This window comes from Varanus komodoensis, unplaced genomic scaffold (assembly GCF_004798865.1).
Source record: "Varanus komodoensis strain SLA01 unplaced genomic scaffold, ASM479886v1 scaffold54, whole genome shotgun sequence".
Taxonomy (NCBI): domain Eukaryota; kingdom Metazoa; phylum Chordata; class Lepidosauria; order Squamata; family Varanidae; genus Varanus; species Varanus komodoensis.
Genome location: NW_025336142.1, coordinates 4987907 through 5013410, shown reverse-complemented (window position 1 = coordinate 5013410; position 25504 = coordinate 4987907). Strand labels below are relative to the sequence as shown.

The 25504-nt window shown below is 40.4% G+C and overlaps 1 protein-coding gene across 1 annotated transcript in view; it reads right to left on the bottom strand.

Annotated features, from left to right (window-relative positions):
- The window catches only part of TDRD3 (tudor domain containing 3), a 62593-nt gene that overhangs the window by 17684 nt on the left and 19405 nt on the right, over positions 1-25504 (bottom strand). Inside the window, exons 2-12 of the mRNA XM_044448197.1 lie at positions 24784-24868; positions 23228-23293; positions 20636-20796; positions 16703-16844; positions 15947-16018; positions 14087-14236; positions 13078-13215; positions 9827-9983; positions 7982-8107; positions 2499-3334; positions 1220-1345 (exon numbers count right to left, since the gene is read on the bottom strand). Of these exons, the coding sequence (XP_044304132.1) occupies positions 1220-1345; positions 2499-3334; positions 7982-8107; positions 9827-9983; positions 13078-13215; positions 14087-14236; positions 15947-16018; positions 16703-16844; positions 20636-20796; positions 23228-23293; positions 24784-24868 (2059 nt within the window). The remainder of the gene's footprint in view (positions 1-1219; positions 1346-2498; positions 3335-7981; positions 8108-9826; positions 9984-13077; positions 13216-14086; positions 14237-15946; positions 16019-16702; positions 16845-20635; positions 20797-23227; positions 23294-24783; positions 24869-25504) is intronic.

Here is a 25504-nt window from a genome sequence, read left to right as displayed (position 1 = left end):
AAGAAGCTTGTATGAAAGGGTAAACATAGGATGCCAAGGTCTTCCACCTGCCAGAATATATTTGAATCAGCATGAGTGAATTAAACTTGAGAAATTATCAGTACCATGAACACATGTAACAAGAGTTCTGGTAATTGCTACTTGAATTGCTGTAATAAGTCATAAAATTTATAAACACATTAGTGGATTTTTAGCATTTCTACTGGGCTGTCAAAAATAAACACAAAAGGAGTCAGAGACAGCACTTCAAAATTAAAACTATAAAAGCCAATTTGAGTGTTCGCTCTTCTGTGTACCATTAGCATGGCAGCAATGAAGTGTCCTCGGCAAGAGAGAGTCAATTATACAGACAGCCCTACTAAAACTCAGTTAAAAGGCAATGGGTAGTGAACCAAAGTTCAGTCCGTGCATGGATGCTTGTGTAGGCTTACTTCTCCCCCTGCACCTGCTCTAAGCTTCATGGAATTGGGAAGACGCTAAGGAAGGGGCTGCTGTGTGGGGCTGCAGACTGAGTGGAAAATCAAGGAAAAATCGTGCAAGTTTCCTTGCATTTCACAGATGCGAGCCCATTAAGTTTAGGGAACGTTCTTGCTCAAAACCCGTACTAAACAGCCCCCTCCACACGTCACATCTCGTTTTACTTAATCAGAGCTTTGCATATTTTTTTTTATGGACATGACATGTAAGACCTTTCAGAATGACTTGTTTTATGAAGTATTTATGATCATCACTCCCACCTAATATGCTTATGTCAGATTTGTGAAAGGAAAAACACATCCAAACAATGATAGAAACTGTTCTAATTTTAGCTGAACACGCAGATTTAAAAAAACCTTTGGAATTGAAATCTTATGAATTCATCATTTTCTAAACTAAAACAAAACTATACGGAAGCCGTCAATCTGAACCCTTAATCTGACAGAGTATACTTTAAAAAAGTAGGAATTTTTCATATAAATATTACTTTGCTAGTAATATGTAGAGTATATTGCCAGAACGATTTACATATTTTTATTACATGAGAGTAAGACCACATGCTTCATTAAGGCATTGTTATGGATGGACATGTAATAAAGAAGGTCTTAGCCAGTTCTAGAATTCTTTTCTTCAGGCTTTTACTTCAAACCCCTCTGCACGATTACCAGTCATCTGTTTATGGCTTCATGGTTCGTAAGAACTATGTACTTTATCTCTTTGTATACAATTTATTGTCACGTACCCAGGTGTCAGCTTGAATGGGCCTGATGTTGCTTAGTAACACCTCTTCATAGTTTCCATAATCACAGAACTTAACAACTGCCGTTGTCCCAGAGGAATGAAGAGCTTCAATTTCTGCACGATAAAACTGGAAAAAACACACCATTTCAAAATAGAAGCTCACATATTTCAATTGCAAAAGTAACAATCTATGCATAAACTGTGTAATAAAAAGAGATCTACTATAAAATCAGCAAGGGTGAAAAAATAGATGTACCTAGTATATTGAAATGTGCAGCAATACAGGCACATTTGCTTCTAAATTCCCTTCACATAAAATAATCATATAGATACTTTGACTATCCTTCTCCTTTAAAATATCCCACTGAGGTCATCTCCTCTAGGAAGCAAGCTTTAATCAGTCAGTACCTTAACCAACCAAACTAGCAAAGTGTGTGAGTTAAGGGCACGTTAGTTTGTTTCAGAGGCTAGTATTACAATTCACTGGAAATTGAGAATATATATTTTTAAAAGAGAGCTCAATTTATTTTAATAATGAATTGTTGCTTGTGTCTAAGTATAAATCAATTTACATTTCTTTCAAATGCAAATAGCACCTATAAGATTGATTGACTGATTGATACCCTGCCTTTTTCTTTTAAAGAACTCAAAGCAGCTTACATCATTCTGCTCCTCCTTTCAATCTTATTCTCACAACAACAACCCAGTGAAATAAGTTGTGTTGAGAGTCTGAGAATGGCGCAAAGTCACCCAGTTGGCTCCATGGCTGAGTGGGGGCTAGAATCCAGATCTGCTGAGTCCTACTCCCATGCTCTTAACCACTACATCACACTGGCTCTCTAGTAATGTATGGGTTGACAAAGTATAATTAATTGCTTGAAAAACTTAAAATCTTCCATTTATATACTGTAAACTGACATGGCTATACATCCACCTCTTCAGATTTTGTACAGCAGTAAAACATTCAGAATAGTATCATTGAGACGTTCAGTGTTTGCATCGCAACTATCACTGGTGCAAATTAAAATTAACAGAAGACCACTGCTTTAAGAAAACGTACTCTGCAATATCCAAAGCTACTTATATGGCAAGCAATTTCTTACTTCTATACATCCTGGTGGCAGTGAACCACTTATTTCTCCAAGTAGAAGAGAAAACCAAAGTAAGTAAAGCATTTATCATGCTTATATTCCCTTTCCCCCAAACCATCCATGATTTACAATTATGATGGCTGATCCATTTAAGTCAGTGTCATTAAAACCCTTTTGAGTAGGACATACCTTGTTGTCTTCCCAGTAAAGAGCAAAACATTCATCCCCAGGTTGCCAGCTTTTCCCATACTCTCCTGAAATAGATGGTTCCAACATTTTTTCTGGTTTTATCGGCCCAGATCTCTTTTTGGGCCCAATGTCATAGAACATTTTGCCATCAAATGATGTAGCCATATTGGGTGCAGGCAATTTAATAGGTCCAACTCTCCTTCCTTTCTGAAAATGTTCCAAATCTCCATTTGGTACGGAACTAAAACGATCAGTTCTAACAGGATTTTGGTAATCTATGTTTACACCAAAGTGCTGCTCATTCTTTAAACTGGTGTAAGACTCATTTGTTAGCAGTAGCGCTTTCCTGTCATAAAAACTGTCAGGATGGTGTATCTGGCCTTCCCTATTTCCTTGCTTCTGGTTATTGTTATCAGCTGGATCTTGAATAGCAGAGTTCTCTTTCATTTCCATGGGCGACAGAATTTTCCCTTGCCTGTTCAGTAGAGTGTTGTCTCTCCTCTTGAAATGAAAGTCACCAGGGTGAATCGCTGTGGGGTATACAAGATCTTTTCGAGAATAAAGTCTATCACACTTATTTCTCTCCTCCGCCCACTGGTCAGAGACCAAAGAATGTTGCTTTTCTGACACTCTGGCTCTTAAGGATCCACCCCCTTCCATGACATGCCTCAAATTTTGAGTGTCCCTCTGAAAACGGGGTGGTTTCTCATTCCTCGGCTGCCGGGTTTCATTCCGGGAAGCATGTCTTTGATGGCTATACACTTTTATGCCATTCTGCTCAGTATTCAGTCCCCTTTGCTGTCCTGGAGGCTGCAGAGCTATTTGAGGTTTTGGCTCTATGAAGAAAAACAGCACCTATTACTGGCACATCCAGTTTGCATTAAGCACAGCTTATGCAGTAGAGATTTTATTTGGAAACAGAAATGACGTTAGCTACCCAGCACAGAAATAATGTATGGGGTTTAAAGTCATACTGCTATTGTTCACAACAACCGGGATCTCACAAATACTTCAGCCTGCAGCGTGTCACACCGCTGCCCCCACTACAAAATCATCCATTATCTGAGGACCACTTCCTCTTCCAACAGCTCCTGCCACCCAGGTTCAGGTAACAGATAACAGCAACCCCCCTCCAGGACCTTCCAACTTCTGATCCTGTGTTTAGAAAATGCTTCCAAGACACTAGGAGTAAAATTAGCAATCCAAGAATTCACATTACATGAAAACCGTTTTTTTGTGCATAGCTGTAGATCCCGAGACACAGTGCCGCTCAGAACACACCACTGCCGTTTCCCGTAAACCAACTCTGATCGGAGGTTTTCACCGTGACACTTCAGCCTAGACCTTTCGACTGTTTAGGGACTAGACACCTTTTAGTTCATGCAGAGGGCTTTGAACTGAAAGCCTGATGAAAGGAATGACATTGGCTAAGACTTTCTTTCTTTATTATATAGTCTCAGGAAAAGCAGCAGCAGGCAGGGAAAAGAGCTGCAATCTCTGGAGAGAAAATTGTGCAGGCGTGATGTGCGATGGACACACAGCTGTCCTTTTGCAATTCACTGGGGATCACCAAATAGCCAAGAAGGGGGCTGCAAGCAACACAAGGAGCTTTAGCCTTGTCTGGAAGAGGCTGAGAATCAAGTTAACCAATTTGACGTTTGTTTTTAGACAGATAATATATCAGCAGGTGCATTGAACTTTTTGTTTTTGTTGGTGTAAAGCTCTGAATCAATGAGATTCACTGTTTCCATTGCCTGATACCTTGTCTACACTGAACTGAACTATACATATGTAATTGCAAAGGCTGCTTTGAGTTGTTTTGCATTCTTAAGTCAGTTGTTTAGACAGACTACATTCAGCTTTACGTAAGCAGTGCTTGAAGTTTAGAGTGTTCAAGGACTCTAACATGGTTAATGTCACTAACATACTTCACGACTTCTGACTGAACTCAGAAACATATGTTAGAACTATTTCATTTAGAGCCCACCTTGAGGCAGGCAGGCCCACTGGGCTGGTGTAATTCTCTTGTCACATCAGCCCGTTTGTATTTGACGGTAATTTTTGTCTCTGAAAGCCACCATCCATTAAATAAACATTGACTTTATTAAACATCATGGGTTGATGTTTCCAACCCAGTGAATTCCTGTTGCTTCCTTTAAAGGAGGAAAAGAAAAAGGTTAGCTTGGTTCGATTGTTTCAAGGTCACAAATTTAAGCGAGCCTAAGTAAATAAAATGATTGACTGACAGCTTAAAAGGGAAATGCTTGTCATCTTAAAACTACCTAGCAAAAGACAAAAGCTGTCCTGTCTTGCAATTAAGGCAAAGACTGAAGCATTTTCCAGCCCATTTTCCAAAACTTTTTACCATAATAGCCGAGGAGATGTCTAGCAGTGTGACAAAAGCATGTCTTGCTCTCAAGTGTCAAATTAAGGTCTGTTAAAACTGTCCAGCAAAAGTGTGTATTTACTCTGGGGGAGTTTTGGTTAATGGCTCATTTGAGAACAAATAATGCAATAGAATTGGGAGGGCACGGGGGGAGCAGTTGTTAATGCTATAAAAGAGAATGGCTGATCTCGTTGTTGTTGTTGTTATGTATCATGTCACAGGAACCAGCAACACCATACCAGATTCTGAGCAGGAGGGATCTGAACATCCTTGACCTGTGACATCTTGCAAGAGATTTTCCAACCTTGTGTTCCATCAACAACATAGGCCTTCTGTAATACATGAAAACTCTGAATCTGTCATGGCAACAAGCCCAAGGGGCAACCCTTTTCACTGAGTGCTGTGGACCACTGCGCTGCCATGTGAGTTGTTGGGATTGCAACTCCCAGTCCGATGAAAAGCCCACTTGATGTGAGCAATGCAACGCATACGTAATTTCACTACCCTGTCTTCAGTTTGAGGGTTTTGCACTTTTAACTCTTTAGTACACAAAGAGCTCCAGGTCTCCTTTGATCTACTGTGGCCCCCAATCGTTCAATTTCTATTGTCTTTCCGCACATCTTGTCAATTCCTTTTGAGAGGCTCAAGCAAGAAATTAACTACCCTTTCCTCTTTTTTCTAATTTCTTGCACACTCCTCAGTTGGTTCTTTTCAGCAAATCCAAACCAAGTCTTTCGAAGGGAAATGCCACTAGTTCTCCCAAGTACAAATAAGGTCAAACAAAATCTCTTGAACATTTTGCTTCAAGATTCATTAGCCTATCCATACTTTTTACTGGCTTTGTTTTTGTTGGTTGATCAATTATTTGTCCAAAAGGCTCAGTGAGGACAGGGACCTCTTTAGGACTACTAAATTGTTTCTCAAGCATTCTGCTTACATATAGCTATCAAACTGTCACTTTGCTTTCGGGACCAAAGTATGTGCCATTGTAATAACCTACAATTCACAATATTCTCCTCTTTGGGGGGAATAATAGAGCAATGAGCCACAATGTTCTGCATCATATACCCTCAAATAACAAACCAATATAATGTTTCTGATTCGTTTCTGAAACAGCTAAAGAATTGCTTCAAGGAAGAAGCCAAATTACATTAACCTCAAATATGTAAGTTACACAAAAGTCAAAGGAATCAAATTTAACTTGTGCCTTGAGACAATAGTTGGATCTGTGGAACATGAAGCTTATTACACAGTAACTGACAAACTGTCAATAACTGGCTTATATTACAATAAATATCCATCTGCAGTCAGTCAATAAATGACTGTAAAATATTTGATTATTTTTAGTAGCTTGGTACCCAACAAAGAGAAGTCTAGAGTCTGCAAATTCACCTTAATTTGCAGCAATCTCTGTACTAGGCACTATTCATGGGCCGCCAGGATGGATTTTTGAGACTATAATAGCAGCACAGCCAGGAGATCTGTCAACAAACAGAATAAACCTTCAGCAATGGAGACCTGTTTCAAGCAGACTATGATGACTCATAGAAAGTAAATCAAATGGGCATCACAGCACATCTCTTAGCAAGTTCTCCATGCAGTATACATATTCTGTTGTACCATCTGGCAAGAACTCCAGAGGAAATATGAGATCATTATCACTCACAAAGCAAATATGGATGCAGTTGGCTTGCGGATTAAGAACTCCAGCTTAATCTATTCAGCCACCGCAGCATGCCTTTACAAAAATGAAAGGCACGGTTTTTGTGAAATATCATACAATGTTACTTGTCTAGGATATAACCAAGCAACTTTTATTATAAATAGAAACTAGAATCTTGGGAATCATTCAAACAATAGCAGTATTCTTTCTCCAGAACAGACCCAGGACACAGAGCAAATGGCCAAAACTTCTACTGTTCAAACCTTGTCTCATGGCTACAGGCACAAACACCCCAAGCAGTAACCCTTCCCTCCACTCCAGCTGAGGGTCCAGAAAAAGCAACCCAAAGAGATCACCAAGGATGCGTAAAACATCTTCTGCAAGGCAGAATGGCTGTGGCAGTTTCTCCCCCATCACCATTTTGCTGTAGTGGCAACCAGTGGCTTCCCTCAAGGGGATGGTGAGACGAGTCTGTATCCTGTATGTGTAGCAGTCCCAGGTCCCAAAAGGTGCCTGGGAATGGCTGCATGAGGAAGCCATTGCCTGCTCTGAAGACATGGAAATTCTTGTTCAAGTCACAGGCCACATCCGCTAACCTTTAATGGAGAACTCCATGGCGCATAATTTAAGACTTTGGAGGGGGTCTAATCTAGGATAGCCCACGAGGATGTAAGAAGTCTATGTGGCATGCGGGTGACATCACCATCTCTTCTCATGATCCTTGGTCTTATCTCCTAGTTTTCCACCATTTCTGGACTTCTTGGGTGGTGCTCATTTCCTCTTCCCTCAAGGACTGGGTGCGTACAGGATCCTGGAGCCATTCTGCTTGCTTAGCAGCAGCATCCCTCCTTCAACAGCTTAATTAAGGTACAGAATTGTTCAGTGAAGGTACAGTGATGTCTTCAACTAGGGCGATGCTTCTGCATGAGATGTAGTTACTTCAGGCCCGCTGCCAGTGGAAAATACTTTCCTACCATTTTTGTCCAATTCATACCAGATTGCGAATAATGTGGGCATGCTGGCTGTCATTCCCACTACATCCCCTAGCCAAAGCCATGGAGAAGAGGAAGTAGCTTTCAAAACCAGTTAAAATTTTCATGGAACTGACTACCCTTTGCCTTGACCAATTTCCTCTAATATGTGATCACCACTGACTGTTTCAGACTATTAGGTTTCCCCAGTGACACTGCACAGCCAGGTGTAACTCAACAAAAAATTGAAAGGCTGTGTGTGTGTGTGAGAGAGAGAGAGGGAGGGAGGGAGAGAGGGAGGGAGCGCAAGCAAGCTTCTTCATGGAACTCAAAAGTTAAGATTCAGAGCCCAAACCAGTTTCTTTTCATGAAAAGGAAGCAGCAAGAGGTAAACATCTTATAAAAGGCAAGGACGGAGGGAGGGAGGGATACAGACAGAATCATTCGCATCCTTTCTACATACCTTCTATTGCAAGAGTACCCATTTTAGACTCCAAGAAATCAAACAATGTGCTTGGAGCAGATGGCCTGGAATTTCCCACTTCCTCCTCATCTTCAGGGCGCATTCGGCCTCTGCCTTTTCCTTTCCCTGGAGATGAGCCACATAGCACGTTTAGACACAGGGAAATAAACTTGAGTCTCTATGGTAAAGCAACTGAAGATGACCTATTCTGTTTCCTTAAGATTTCTTTCTTGAATTGGCGGGCTTTTAAGCACTAAAATCAAGATCCATGATATTAAAGAATAAAAGCTCACATGAGAACTTCTGTGTTACATCACTCAGTATAATCAATATAAATATGCAAGTGAAAAGCATCATCTTACAAATTCAATTACAGTGTTTAGAATTATTTCTATAATATCTACTCAAAATGATATGCAAATCATTTATTTCGCATATATTCAGCAACTTACAATAAGGAAATGCTTTGCCTAGTAAACCAAAATAGCCACCATGCATTGGTTTTTCAATCTGAAACCTTAGTTTCCTTTGAAAAAAAACAAATGAACAACATGCAAAACAGCCACTGAGCACGGCCTCTAGCCGAGGGTTGCATATTTGAATTGGATTCTTTCCTACTATAAAAATGAAGTGGTAAAAATTAGTGGTAAAAATTCAAGTAAGAAGCCACACAAGAATCAATAAAACAAAGGAAAAGCGTCATAAAATGCTAGTTCAATGTACAGCAAGCCACAGCTGACTACCTAAAGCACCCAGTAACATGAATTGTTGGTGAATAAGCACTTCTTATTCTCTAATTTTACCTTTTATGCAAACATTTTCAAACGCTATCTGTGCTACTTTTTTTTAAAGATAGAAATGGCCATTGTCATATCAGGTACACATTCAAAATAGTTCAGAAAATAGTTTCTGCACTCAGTATTACAGGGCACACTTTTGAAGAAGAACATAGATGAAATTCTGCTCAGGTCAGGCTATTTGCCACATCATCCTTTGTTTACAAACACCTTCACTTCTGCTTTAGCCAATTATAAAAACATGCTCATCACAGACAATGTGAGGGACCCATCCTTCATATTTAAGAGAGGAGCACATTAAAGCATGGGGAGAATTTTCAGAGAGCTTCAATTTAGACTGTTTTCCCATATATACATAACTGAAAACATCAAAATCCTGGAGCCTGAGGCTTAGCTGAGTTCAAATATAAGAACCTGACTTGAGCTTTACCTCTATAGTTTATGGGCAGCTCTCTTCTCCACACATTCTCTTTAACAGTTTTCCTCCTCCTTCCTACATGTCTCCCAGACAATCCTTCCTTCCAACCATCTCTTCCTAGCTCTTTCTGCTTACTCATTCCCTAGGCTCTTGTGCTCTTTCCACTCCTTCCGACTGTCTGCGTCTCTGGAGTGTCTTAGTAACTGAGCCGTTGGACCACTCAAGTTCTCAACAGGTTTGCAATTCACATCAAGAGGCCTCGACATCACCACCCCTCGTGGGTTGCAATATCATGTTGTATGTTCCATACGTTGCACCTAGTTAAGGGTGAGGAACTTTCCCTGTTAAGAGCCACGTTTCCTCTGGAGTGATCTGTTGGGAACCAGAGGTAGGCAATGGTCGGGGGACTTTTCTTCTCTGAGCTTCTCTTCTGCCCAAGGGCCACTGATTAGCTATCCCTGCTCTAACCCATCACCAGCAATATTATTTGGGAAGAGACTACAGGCTCTAGTTTTATGAAAAATATTGATGGCACAGCAGCAACAACTTTTGATTTTAGTGTTACAACTTGTTGACTTTAGCTTGTTTCTATGGAAATGCTTCTCTGCAAGAGAGACTTGAAAGCTGTACCTCGAATGGGGGGCCCTTGAACAGTCGTTTGCTTATTGCTGTTGAGAAGAAAGTTTAATGAAGCTTCAAGGTTGTTGCTATTATCCATCAGTGCTTGCCTTGCTGCTTCCTTGCTGAAGCCCATTTCTGTTATGTGTTTGAGAGCCTTTTCATCAACCTTCAAGGGAAACAAAAACAGAAGTCAATCACAGGATATCACACACTCCATAGCAAATTAAAGCATGCACTAGCATTCAAAGTACAGATAGTTAAGACAGGCAGGGATGCTTGCTGAAGTACGAGTGATTCCTTATGAAGCTGTAGTTTCATGCACATTACAAGTATATAAAAAACAGGTAAAGACTGTCACTGAAAAACTCCATCACAATTTTGGTAGGTTGATATGTTGAACTTTGTTGGCATGTGCCTTGTACCATCTCTAATACTTATTTTTGGGGCAACAGGCAGCTGTTTCACAGCAGTCGGGAGCAATAGTACCTGGTGCTAGGATACCAGGTGCCTGACCTTTTCTGTTTGCTTTGCACTTTCAGTTCCTTGATTTCTATGTCCTCTAGTATAGCTTAAAGGAGCTGCCCTGCTGTGGCATGGAAAGCTTGAGAAATCTGTATACATAAAAATGTCTTCTCCCGAGTTAGCAAGTTCCAATTTCAGACAGACACCTCATGGGGTACTTTGAAGCACCTAAGAGCCAGTGTGGTGCAAAGAGGGTTGGGCTGGGAGACATGAGAGGCTTGTGTTCTCATCCCCACTTAGCCATGGAACTCACTGGGTGGCTTTGGGCCAGCCACTTATCTTCAGCCATTCACACACAGGGTTGTTGCTGCTGTTGTTAGGATGAAATGGAGAGGTGACTATTTAAGAGACGATATTCCATGCAAGATGCGAAAAGGCAGGTTATAATCCATTACAACAACAGCAACGCAACTGAATCATAGAAGAGTTGGAAGCGGCCATGGAGGCCATCAAGTCCAACCCCCTGCTGTTGCAGAACACCATGTTACACCACCCCACTCAGAGGGCTGCCCAGTTTCTGGTTGATCTTCATGATCTAAATCATGGGTCCTCCAACTATGGCCCACGGGCCACATCCAGCCCGCCATGGCCATTTATCTAGCCCACCTCAGAGGTTTTGGACTCACGCGGAGAAAATGATCTCTGAGCGAGTCCAAAAGCTCTGAGCTGGCACAGTCATTCTTTAAAACTGAGCAGAGAGCCGGGGCATTCCCAAATTGTAACAGCTCAACTGCGCATGTGCTGGATCTCCCTGCACCCCTCCCATTGCATGCATATACAGAGTGGGAATATGGAGTGGAAAACAGAAGACAGGTGAGCGGAAGAGAAAGAGAGATGAAGACAAAGAAAGGATTGAAGGTAACAAAAATATAACTTTTAAAATCTATTTTTAATTATGCGATCCCGGGTGTGGCTGGGCCCACGCCCACCTCCGTCTTTCAACTGGCCCCTGTTGAAAACGTTTGAGGATCCCTGGTCTAAATCCTGAAATAACCTCATCCCAAGATAATTCAGCAGGTTAACACTAGTGTAATCCTATACAAGAATATTCATCTTATGGGATAGTAGTCTTAGTCTACTGGGGCAGATGAACTTCATGGACAAATAATCACCACAGTTACAACAATCACCTTCCTAGTCCCTTCCTCCTGTGCTGACCTACAGATTTAAAGTCCCAGAAAAATGCCCGGGAAGATTAGGCATTTTAAAGCCCCAGCCCCCTTTTTTTCCCCAAGGATTTTTCCCCTTCGTTTTCTGAAAAGTTTTAAAAGATGGTATGATGTTGGATCTTGTAATGCTTTCTTTTGGAATGATGACTACATGTTTAAAAAAAGATGTTATTGCTACATGACCTTTATGCCCCTCAAAATGGTTTCTAAAAGTTATTTAACTGGAATACTTCAATATTCATCATTGTTCTTGTGCAACTTTTACTGAGAGACCTACAATGATGATGCAGCACAAGCTCAGTTCCCCATTATGTGACTGGAATCACAGGATTCTACCCCTGCTCCTCATTTCACCCAGAATCTAGCCCCACATCCCTATAAAACAGCATTCCTGAGAAAAGACTTGCTCAACTTTTCATTCCTCCAGGTGGTACCCAAGTATCCTTTGCAGAGCCCCTATGTGTGAGGCAGAGATATTACAAAGAAGAACTGCTCTTGTTCAGAAACAGTTCACTGTTTTGTTTTGCTTTTCAAAGCCTCAAAAATGCACAACTGGAGTTGCATTTTCTTTTCTATTTAAAACTTTATGGGCCTTGGAAATATATTAGTTTCACTCCTGTGTTATACTGGCACCCCACCTTTTTTCCTCCTTACATAACCTTCTTCCACTTCATTTGATCCTCACAACAGCCCTTTGAGACAGGCTAAGCGGAAAGTCAGTGACTGGCCCAAGTCACCCGGTGAGCTGTATGGCCCAGCAGAACGGAAACACACATGTCCCAGTCCAGTGCTCTAACCACTATGCCACACTGGTTCGCTAAACCAGTTCTGTGTGCTTGTCCTGCCATTAAGCCAAGGTCACAGTCAGATCCTTCAATCTCCTACAAACCAGAACATGTTTTTTTAAAGAAATATTAATCATCCTAAGGCTAAATGACACAATCAGCAAGCAAGCAGCATTTATAAACCCATTTTCTGCCTCTGAAAATTGGCAGTGCCTTCAAAGTAAAAAATATTCAATATTAATCTGACAGAAAAAAGTTAGTATTTTGAAGGCAATAATATATCCATACCATGCACAATTTTGTCTTTTCAAGCAAGGCTACAATTCAGCTTTATCTGTTGTAGAAGTTTGTAACAGTTTACTTAAAATCCATATTACTTGTTTTATCTTTTTTTTTTCATTTGTAAGCAACATTAAGAAATCATAAGCAGCATTTAATACAGTTTAGCAACAAAAATGTTTCACCACATCTTAATAAGCCTTCTGGATCCCTGTCCTGTGGCCAGCATTATGCCAATACTACAGGGAAACTGCAGGGGGGAGAGAGTGATTGGTGCTTAAGGCCACCTAATGAGCTCATGGCTGAGGCAAAGGTGGAGCGATGGGCTGGCTCTGTTCGGGTGGCAATGCTAGGATTTCTTCACGTGCACCTCTCCTAGCTGCACAAACACCAAACACTGAGTTGGATGAGATTCTGCACTTGCACAAGCTGAAGAACCATCAACAGAGGACTTTTCAAACCTTCATATGAGTACAAATGTTGATGTTGATATCCCAAGGCTTACCAGTTCTCGATAGACACCTTCATTCTTCCCCTCAGGTTTCATCTTCTCTTTTTGGAACACTTCCCTGCTTCGATTTCCTCCTGAACTCACACTGAGATTGCTTCTGGTACTGCCACCTCCACCTCCAAAAGTCTTGGTCTTCAGACAAGGGAAGTGATGTTTCAATGAAACCACAATTATTGCACTGAGATTCCACAATTATACTACTGAGAATTTCATTCTAATTATACCCCTTTCCTTAACATTCCTGCAAATACTACTCTGAGTTGTAGAGTCAATTTTGTTCTTGGAGAAACTGTAAGGAAGAATATTGCCCACACATTACACAGGCATGTGTGGTTAAACACAGAGACAGAACAGGTAGAGCTTTCATTGTACAAGCTTCTTAATGAATCGTAGATTGCTAAAAGATCTTTATTCACCCAAAGCAAAGGCAAATCAATCCAAATAAGTTCTTTGCAGAAAAGCAAGGAACATGCACACCAGCCAAAGAGTCCACGATGGAGTTAATGGACAAACTGTCTATTATACAATATATTATATATTCAATTCAATTAACCATCATCACCTTTGTAAAACTTTCTTTGGTTGGTGTGTTTGTGTTTCCTGAACAATCCACTCCCCCTGGCATTTCTGGAAGCCAGGTAGGGAGGTAAAGTTAGACAGAAACATATATTTCAATCCAGCAAGAGAACATATATCTAATTAGCCTAAAGAATAATCCAAAAAACAATATAATCCAAATATACAAGCACAATGGGATTGTATGCATTTCCAAGCTTCCTGAACAATGTTATCTCTGGCAGATCTTTTTACAAGCTGCTGAATCATTTTAAAAACTCTGTCACCCCAGAACAGCTTCCCTGGCTGGATCACAGCAAATTGTTTGGTATGTATTTCTCTACATACCATACCAATAGAGGGAAAACACACATCCTTGTAACAGGAGAGGGCAAAATGTATTCATATAAAAATGGAAGTTAATGCTGGAAAACCCACTTGCTCTTACCTCCTTACTTTTTGCCACTTCTGCGATAGCAGCTGTTCGCTGTTTTTCAAATTCATCATTGTCTCCAACAGGCTTAGCCACACTTGTCACCTGCAGAGTTTTTCTCCGGTCAAGCTCCCTGCTGTCCACTTGCAGCTGAGATGCACACCTCTGGCAATGCAGAAGCATTTTAAAAAACCTGACAAACCTACCTACACAGGCATTTCACTGTCTGTGTAAACAGAATCAAATCAAAGTTACATTCAAAGAGATACATTCCAGGACAGCAGTTGTGTTCAATTGTTGAATGTTTATCTTGAAAGGCAACACAGGTAAACAGATAAAAAGATCTTGCACAAATACGCCATCTGTTTGGTGTATCTTTCTGTGTGATCTCATCCATGAGACTCTACAAGTGCAAGACTCAGCACAACTGTTTTTACCATTTGGTTTCTTCCTGATTAAGACCCAAGTGGATAAATGAAATGGATGCTGAACCTTTACAGCAATGACTGTCAGTGGGCTTCTTTTGCCAAGTGGAGTTGCCCACTGGGGAGACAAAGCACCACTGGCAGAGGTGAAAGTCAGTATTCTGTGTGTGCGGAGTTCATGTACTGGAGAACTTTGCAGACGGCACTGTGAGGAGCCACAACGAGATTCCGCAAGGGGAATCAAAACAGTGTGCTTTATCTCTAGGCTGCACAGGCCTCACTGGCCGACATCAAAGTCCTGATGGTTCAACCACTCTGCTTGGACAATCTCCTCAGACATGGAGGGCAGAACTGCCGTGTCTAGCTGACAAGGGTCGGCTGTCCCTTCACATCACAAGGCAAAAATATAGAATACAGGGGCACTGAGATGAGAACTGAAAACTAGGTACAGCCGAGGATAGTTGCCTGTCTGGGAAAGACCCACCTCCATGTAAATCCTCTAAAGTCCAGCCCCCAACCCGCAAAAAGGAGTGGGAACAAGCCAGTTGGGAAAGGAAGCCTTCTCCATAGATGCAAAGGTCATGAAGTTTAACACTATGCACTTTCCTTTTGTTTCACAGAATATGAAGGTAGGAAGACAAGGAAAGGGAGGAGGAGAGCCTGGCTCAATAGCCCCTCAGGACTCAGGAAAGCAGAGGACTCTGTTCCCAGTTCCTTTCTCCTTTTATTCTCTTTTTCTTCTGATCCTTCTTCAAGCATGCTTTGATTACACAGCAGACCTGTGCCCATTCACTGAAATAGCAGGTCAAAGACTGGCCTTCTAAAGTGATGTTTCTTACTCCAGCCTATGGTTGAGTCCTTTTTTAAAGAATCCTGCTTGCTAGCAGATGGACTGAAATGTACCAGTTGTTGAACCCTTGCTGGCACCAAATGGAGAAATTTGAGACTTTTACCCACAAAAGCAAAAATGCTACCAGCACTGACAGTACAAGGGCTGGAAATTGGGAGGAAAAACAACCCAAACCACTTATCTAGACACCTACGAAGCTCAATATGAAAAATCTAATAAGGAAAGGTCTTGTGCAACGTATTCAACTGCTAAAAAGGCAAGCACTGTGTTTTCTCCAGTGGCGCTTGTCATGCACTTTGGAGATTCTCTAGCAGGCAGCAAATGACTTTCTTTCAAGTTATTGTAATTGGTAGATCAATTCTTAAATATATTTGTTTAGGTAGCATTCAGTTAAATATTGATCCATTAAAATGTAAATAAAAAAGAAAAGCCGTTCAAGTACAATTCTCTGATTATTTAGCCAAGGCAGGTGCTGTTGTAACACATGCAGAAGGTGTTTCTTTAACCAGGATTTGCATTGTTCAGAATGAATATTTCAAATTATGGTCTAAAAGTAACATTACAGATATGGAAGTCCATTTCTTAAAACATGCATCATACCTGCCCAAAAGGCACAAAGGGGGGAGGTCCACCTTCGGTTCCTATGTTACTTCTGTTGTGTTTTGATAAGCTCTGTAAAGGCATGCAATGTTTTTATTAGCTAGTAAGAAAAGAAAAAGAAAGACAGGTAGGTGGCATCTTTCTAATACAACAGCAGGGCTTTTTTGCGAGGGTCCTACTGTACCCTACACCTACCAACCTTCTGAGAAGCTACATTAAGGGCCACAGATGTTCTGGGTTTATTTTTCCGAATCAGTTTTCTCCCACATCTGAAAGTGTGGAAGAGGTGAGCCAATCCTGCAGATTGTCTAAATAGGGCTACATACTTTAGACTGGATGTCAACAAATTGTTGATACTGGGTATCTCTGACAAATGAACAAATTGTTACATGTACAGGTCATTTTACTTGTGAATTAGGAAAGATTCAGACATACTTAGGACAGAAATTTTACATTGTAAAGAAAATTACATGCCAAAGCTAAAAGATGCCAGATCATCATCATCATCATGCAAAACAGATACAAAGTTAGCAGTTTCAAAATGCTAACAAAACCAGCTCATCCAATTATCTGGGTTTAAATGCTGCTGTTCCACAGAAACCATTTTAACCACAACTTAAAACATGGCAAGTCACTGTCAGGCATAATAAATTGTCCTAACTGAACATAATCACAATGACTTCTTTATTGAAATATATGGAATAAAAAGAAATGGAAGTGTTTGGTGTAAGGAAGGAAAAAAGCATGTTACCTCACCCTTTGCAACTCCCACTTTTCAATAAGATGCTCCACTTCCCCTCCAAGAATCACCGTGTTGTTCTCATCTAGAAGGAGGAAGCCGTTTTTCACTTCCACAATTCCCAACAGTTTAATTTTTGTTCCAGGAGGAGTGTTTAGACTACATGCAGGAAAAAGAGAAGAGCTTTAACAATACCCTTCAGTTTAGTTTTAGTTGTGTTGTCTGAATGATTACACATGGCACAAGTTTTAAATAGGTTATTACAGGCATTTTGTTTTTATTGCTGCCAAGTCATCTCTGAATAATGGCAACCCTATCAAATGAACATCCTCCGAAACAGTCCTCCTCAGCTCATGTCCACTCAAGGCAGGGGCCTCCTTGATAGAGTCAACCTATCTCACAGCTGGTCTTCCCCTTCTTCTTCTGCCTTCAACTTTCCCTAGCATGTCTTCTCCAGTGTGTCTTACCTCCTCATCATGTGCCCAAAGTACGACGGCTTCAGTTTTGTTCTTTTTCTTTCCAGGGAAAGTTTTAGCTTGATTTGAGCCAGGGCCTTGCTTGCTCTTGATCTCAGTCCAGTGTATTTGAAAAGCTCTCCTTCAGCACTCTATTTCAAGTGCCTCCACTTTCGTCCTGTCAGCTTTCTTCACTGTCCAGCTTTCACACCCATCAAGAAAAAAATGAAGTGGACAATCCTGGCCGCGATTGTCCACTGAAATATCCTTACACTTAACTATCTTTTCTCTGCTGTCCTTTTATGTGTCAGCCTTCACATAACTCCTTGGTTGCAGACTGTTTGAGCTGGCAACTGATCCAAGGTATGCTAAATCTTTCGCAATTTCAAATTCTTCACTGATGACATTAAAGTTACACAATTCTTCCGCAGTCATAGCTTTTGCTTTCTAAACATTCAGATGCAGTCCTGTTTTAGCATTTCCTTCTTTCACTTTCATCAGGAGTCATTTCAATCCATTGTATGTCTTAAATTACTGCTGTATCTCTACCAATTTTCACTCCTCCTTCCTCTGATCCCAAACCTTATTTATACATTCTGTGCACTGATTGAACAGAGAAGGTATTAAAACAAACCTGCCTGGTGCCTTTGCCTATAGGAAACCATTCTGCTTCTCCGTATTCTCCGTAACATGATAGAGGTAATGCATCAGGACAGTCAAGTGCTGAGACACACACATTTCTTTCAGGACCAGCCATAGTTTCTCATTATCCACGCAGTCAGAGGCTTTGCTGTATACTATAAAACATAGCATGGTCTTCTTCTGAAATTCCTTGGCATGCTCCAGTAGCCAATATATATTATGTGTTAACTTTTCAAACATTTGCTATTTATAACGCTGCGAGACGACACTGCACTGTGTTTAAATGCCAAACTGCTGTGACATGATTTGCTACTTTATCACTGGAAAGCGCTCACCACGCTAACACAGAATTTATCTGTATTTCAATGCATAGGCAAAAGTCATGAGAAGACACATGGTCCATCACTATCACCATATGCAGGAAGCATAAGAATTCATCTCCATATTGTTTCTGACAGGACTCTTTTAAAATGTGTTTTAACAGTACATTTTTTAGCCAGCGTATCCATTGTTCAGTGTCAAAACAGGTAAATACAAAACACGGTTTCAAGGCTGCAGCATATACAAAACATTCATCACGATGATGTCAATTTTCAGCAGTTACACTCATCCATCAAAATGACTGAGCAAGTTAAGAAAATCAGCTCTCAATCATTTCAAAAATCATGTCTGGACTAGGACTACTTGGGCAGGAAAGATGCTTTTCCTGGAAACAAAAGAATGGTGCTTGAAACTGAAATTCAAAGAACTTTACCCTCTATGGGAATGCAATAAGATAGGCATCCTCATCCCTAACTCAACCATAGGCCCTTTCCGTTAGATGTAAAATAGATAGTGGGTAGAACCCTATGAATATCTGTAATCCTTAAACAGCCTCAGGGCCTCTCCAGCATAAAGTGTCACAGGCCATTTCATAGAAGAGTAGAGTCCAAAGGGGGCCTTGAAGGCCATGGAGTCCAACTCCTGCTGTTGCAGGACACCAATTTACCCCATCCCACTCAGGTGGCTCCCCAGTTTAATTTTTATTTCAAATGTCAACTAGCTGGAAAAAAAATTCTGCTTTCTCTGGGTTTTTATACTGCAGAGACCTGTTATACTGTGTGCTAGTCAAAGATAAAGCAAGGGACCCAACAGGGGTAAGAGGTGGAGTGTGGACTTCGTAAGTCCAGGCATAGGAAAGCTCTAGCCCATGGTGGGTCCCCACCAGTGATACCCCACAGCTCTCTCAGCAAGGAATTTGTGGAATGAGTGAATTTCTGCAATGGATGAATGGGGTGCTTGTGCTCTGTGTGGATACAGAGGGGGGGGGGGGAGAGAGAGAGAGAGAGAGAGAGAGAGAGAGAGGGAGGTGTCAGGGGAAGTCGTGAGTGAGAAAGCGGAGTGTGCGCTTGGGTGAAGGGCAGAGCTGTGTGCAGGATTTTTGCATTTAGGTAAAATGATTTAGGGGGGCACCTTCCTACTATGAAGGAATTCGTTTGGAAAATTTAATTGAGAAGAATTTATTTAGAAGTGATCTGGGAAATCCAGCACACCTTTTTGTGAAATGGGTGCTCCAACAGAAGAGAAACCTGTGAATTCTTGCAAGCTTGTTTTCTAGCTTCAATCATTTGCCTTTCTATGCAATGAGTGATTGCATTTTGTGATCCCCAAGCCTCCACGACAGTCATTTTTCACTTCCCTTCAGATAGACATTTTGTATCAGTACCAAAAGAGTGTCTCAAAACTCCTTAAGGAGCCACAGTGCCAAAACTGTTGGAAACACTCACTTTATGCACACCATTAGTGAGTTAATAATTAACTTCAGCCCATTTTACATGCCTCAGCCAAACCAGCTTGTCTGATGGAGTTGTAGCTGTTACCACCCCATGTAAAATCATTACTGGCCCATTAATTGCACAGATACAATCAGTGCCATGACAAAGTCAACCAAGTAATTGGAAGGACAGCTTCAATTATAGCTATAATGTGCCTCCATTTAAAGCTTTCCATTTAACTCAATTTTACAAATACAATGTACAATTTAGTTCTTTACCTTCTATATATTATACTATTATGCACACACATATATGTAAAGATTGCATTTACATCCCATCTTTTCCCCCACAGCAAGGAACCCACATGGTCCGACTCTGCTCTGTTCTTATTCTCACAACTCTGTGGGTAAGTCAGGTTAAAGGTGTGACTGTCCTAAAGTCACTCAGTGAACTTCACACCTTAGTAAAGACTAGCACCTGGAACCGATGCCCGCTACATAATATTGCAGAAACATAAAAGATAAAAAAGAAATTCAAATAACTTTCTTCTCAATTTCCGGAACAAACTCATTTCATGTTGCACCTTTCAAAGACAGAAACAGTCTATGAGCTCAGGGGCACAATCCTATTGGTGCTCGGCACCAAAGAAGCCACAGATTTCACTCTGACATTGGAAGTATGCTCTGGGATGAAAGCAAAGATCCCAGACTGGGAGCACATTCCTTCTGCTGTCCAGTTGGTGTGGAAAGAACTGCACCAGGGTTTCAACAGAGAAGTTGGATGCGGCATTTTCTGGACATTTTAGGGGCTGTGAGGGGAGGAGGCAGGCTCCACCAGAATATGCTATGTTCGGATGGTGTCCAGGCGAGACCAGGTAAAAGAGCTAGACAACCAGAATCATCTGCAGCAGTCCAATCGGACGTCCAGAGGCAACCTGTGCCTCTTCCCGCCATCTGCTCTCCCTTCGATGCCCAGACTCCCGAGTCTGGAAGACTGGAGGCAGCACACGGGGTCGCGCTGTCCAAGAGTATTGAAAGTGATCAGGCAACAAACAGACGTGATTAAGAATCACTGCGAAGCAAAAGCAAGCACGGCTTACCTTAGTTTTGACATGTAATTATATTCTATTGCAGTGCAGCTTGTATGCCCATCCGTCATCTGCAAACGCAGCATTCTGGGAGCAGCCTGAGATTCTTCGTTATCCTTTGGTGCAGCTATATTGCGGGCTTTTTGGATCTGCAGAACACACGGACCTTCTAGCTGTGAATACCAAGACAAAGAGGGCTTCATTATTTTAAATCAACGTTGTTCACTTTCCGTGGCTTTGCACTGGTGTCAATTCACTGTCGAATTCAGAAACCCTAAAAGAGCATGCACCTGAGTTTCTCCCTGATAAGATCCCAAGAACTGCATGGCTTTTTGCTCACACAAGAGTGCCTCAGTCTAAGTAGCTTGCCTCTGAGATTGAGAGGGCTTTCTGAAGCAAATGAAGCTTGTGTTGTAAGAAAAGCAAAACAATGTAAACAACCATAGGAACATCCAAATTCTTGTGCTTGCCCTTCTGATCACAGGCTGAGACTCATTTTAGAAGTGTTCCACTTTAGCCTGCATGTACTGGAAAACAAGTACAGGAAAATCTATGTATAAATTGGTACATATGTCCCCGTTCCAAAGCTGGGAATAAATCTCTAACTGTAATTGCCCTCTTCCCCATGACCCTATGAACATATCTAGAAACTGTCTTTATCAGTCAACTGAGCCTGCAGTGGTGCAACATCCTTTCTTTTTCAGCTTATCACATGAGAGTTATATTTAAATCATTTATGTTTGATTATACAATGGTGCCTTCCAAGCCAGGCCTTATATAAGCCATGCAACTCTTACTTGAATAGCTAAAACTGAAAAGACAGCAACAGCATCTGAACCTCACCCTCAGTACATCCCTTCATTTCATCTACAAACTGTTTAAAAGTTTTGTAGAAACCCCCAATTTTAGTAACCCAAACCGCTGCATGTTAAACCAAGTATTCTAATAACTGTTAAAATAAGTAGTTAATTGCATGTCGCATAGATTCGTTGTACATTTTTCTAAAATATTGAACAGAAACAATTTCCTTTAAAAGATGACGATTTGCAAGTTTGAAACATTTTACCTATGCAAAACAAAGTATACAAAACAAAGTATTCAACCTTTTTCCTCCAAATGTAATCAAAGGTAGCCATCTTGTGGCTGAAGTTTGTAAGTCATGCTTCTAAGGACCCTGAAGAACTATACTCCAACTCCATCTCTACCCTTGAGAGAAAATATCACAGTTTGCAGGAAACAGTGAAATACAAACCTTGAACCATATAATTCTGTTTGGAAAACAAACAAACAAACAAACAAACAAAGGGTCTTCTCCTACAGTCGGCTAAGTCAGGCTGGGAATTTGTAGGCCTTTTTTCTGTCTAAGCATGTATAGGATCGTGCCTTCATAAGCTTTTTAGACAATTCTTCTGCATTTCCCCCATAAGCCTGAGTAATTTTTCACTCTTTTCCCCTCCTTCAATGCTAGCTGACTGGATTAAGCTTGTAAAGACACTTCATCTATAGTCCTCTCTGTTTCAAATAATGTTACAAAGAGTTAGATTTATTCCAAGCTGAATTTAATGTCTCAGATACATGGTGCACGTATGCGTGAAAGCACTTTTACTCTTTGTGCATCACTTTATTCTCAGCAGTGGGATAAATTATCAGGTGCTAAATCACTATGACATTTTCAGCCTGTATCTGTCTTAATGGAAAATGCTTTTATGAATAGCACAAATTAAGAGAACACAACCAATTCAATGCACATCCACGCAGGTGGCAGCAAAAAAGGGAGGAGGGGCTAAAAACTATTGCATTTACCTGAAAAGAGACCATCTTATTAGCATGCAGTGGTAAACCAGGGTTGATGAGAGTCCGGGCTCCACATTGCTGTTTGTCAGTATGTGAGCACCCAAACAAACCAGGAACTTGTCAGCAAGACAAAGCTTAGTTTTACATCCAATTCCAACTGCTGGCATATCGTTCCCAAACAAGACAGGGATCAAAAAGCAGGAATAAAAAATCCTTGGCTTTGGATTCTAGATTGTTCAGTAGGAGTCCCAGTCCCGATATTAACACCAAGTTTTTACCTTCTGGTAACAAAGCTTCCAGGTTTGTTCACTGTTCCCATGGGCTGGAAGAGTCTTGCCAGAGCTAGCGCTCATGACTTCGAACCAGGATTCTCCAGAATTTTAGTTTATTTTTACATTCAAAGTCAGCCAGTTTCAAAAAGCAGTTTGCAAATATCCCCAAGCATGCAGATAGTAATTTGTATTTTCTAAACCCATTTAGATTTATAGACGTTTATAGCTCATAATTCTAAGACAGAAGTCAGAATACTTTACACTAAATAAACCAATTTCTTTACAATAAAGTAATTCAAAGCCCTTTCAAGTAAACCTCAGTCTGCCACACAAGCCCTTTGTCACATTCTAGTAACATAAAGTAAGCATTAAGAGAAAGTGCTAGAAATTCTACTGGAACCTCTGCAGAGGGTGGATGCCTTTAGCAATAGAACAAGGAAAAGAAAGACAGAGCAAAGGGACCGATCTGGCTGGAACAGCTGCACAAATAACTATTCAACAGGTCAAGCCAATAGTAGCACAGGAACAGTATTTTTACCTTTTCTACCTTTCCACCATTGATGTCACTTGGGAGGAATTTCTTGCCAATGGCTCTTAAATCAGTCTAAAGTTAAAATAAAAGTTAAATCAGAGTACTGTTTTTCAAGACAAGTAACAAGAGCACAGGGAGGGGAGGGAGGATGAAATTATAAAACAAAACCATTCTGCTGTTTCATTACACTGAAGCATACTGGTAAGCATACCTTTCTAAGAACAAGTAAATACAATCAAACTCATGATTATAACATGCGCTCTCATCTTGCCAAGAGATACAAATACATAAAAGTACTCATGTTTTTAAAACAGACTATTTTTTGCAACATTGAAATTTCAAAGATGAATGTTTTCTAATCTAATCTAAATTAGATTAGATAGTAATATACAGAACATAATTTGAAAAAACTCATTTTATTGTAGCTATACACCTCACTTGTAACAGCTAGTACTCAAGATGGAGCCCTTCACAAATTACATTTTCTACTCCTAGACAAGCAGATGAGCTACAGAATCAACTAATTTATGCATCAAATGTTTGTGCTGAGCCTGCCTTCAAGCAATACATTGCTATTGTAAACATAAGAGTTGACATTTTCCTTACCTATTTGCATTAGAAACCGTGATATTTCAGAAGTTTAAAAATTAGTTCTTTATCTGCCAGCTTACTGTCCTCAATAGGATTCTCATAAGTATTAAAAGTAGTTAACTCTCATATAACTGTTAATAACTATTCTATTAAGAATAGCTATAGACAGCATCTGAGGGGCTGTAAGGTACTTTGGATTCTCAGGAATTAAGACTGCACACTGATCTGCAGTCTACTTGCCCCTGACACTGGATGCTTCTCTGAGGTCAGGCATACAAGTGCAAAGAGTGGGGAAGGGGAGCATTCTGGCAGTTGGACGGGGAAGCGATTGGTAGGATACAAGGTAAAGCTGGTGAGTTTTCGCAGTTTATCTTAATATGTCACATGATGATTTTCAATCATGTATTTTAAATGGATAAAAATCTCTTTTAAATTACAGTTCTACACTTTATGTGATAGGCTTTGATTATAATATATTGCATATATGAGCATATAAGCCTGAGTATTTTTGTACACTTGACTACTGAAGAAAACCCGCATGGTCAAAACATGTCTTGTAATTGGTACTGGTTCTTTTATCTGTTTGGAAAGTTCAGCACATTATATTTACAATTTAGGCTATTTATGTTCGTAAACCTGCACTTACACAGATAATGTTGATTGTTCAGTCTTGAAAATCTTTCCCCAGTACCTTAAATCCATTACATCCTTTTTTAAAGAAAGGAACTTTAAAAAAAATCACAGTCCTTTGAAACATTTTGGTTCTACCACATCCACAGTTAAATAAATACTAGGCAAAACTTTTTAATTGCGTATTACTATTCTAGACTGTTTTCAATTCTTCTAGTACTTTTTATTGTAAAGAGCACACTTTAGAGTACTATAATTCATCTTTCTTATTATCAATAAATCAGTAAGTGAATGGTCACGAGAAGCAACAATTTATCTGAAAATTCATACATTCTACCTACATTAAGTGCAATCAGGATAATATCATTTATGTTGATTTTGTCAGATGAATTTGTGCAAGCCTCGATTCCTTCATCCGACAGGTACCTATTAAGAGAAAATAGGCAAAGTTAGTTCCATATACAAAGAACACATTTTTAAAAAATCCTCATCTCTTTATTCTGTCCGCTGCAACTAATACGAAATCAGATTCTTTAAAGGTGAACAGAAAATTATGATTCAGCTAAGACAGTACTACTAGCAATTCTGGTACATTAACTATTTGAAGAGTATGCTTTCAACTGTGCCATTAAGGTGGCCTTTATGGGGTGGTACTCAATGACATCATTCTGCAAACTCAACAGCACTAGCCAAGCCCTGCCAAACCTCTCGAATGAGCAGGTGCTTATGCAAGGTCCTGAAGAAGCGTAAGTTCCAATGGGCTGTACAAGCATGGTACGTAACTGCTTGCACAACAGGCTGTGCAATGGTGCTTGCACAACTAAAGCTTTAGCTCAGTGGTGTGGGCAGAAACAAAAGTACTGAAGGCTTTTGCACTACTCTATGTCTGTGGAAAAATTTTGATACCATATATGTCTGGGCTTTTGTAGCACAATCAATCACGCTAAAGGGGTTAACTATAGCATACAAAATGGTTTAAGTTATTCTTCTAAGGAAAACACTGACCAACCCGAGTGCTCACACGCCCATGGGGAGCAGAAAAAAATAAGACACGACAACCCT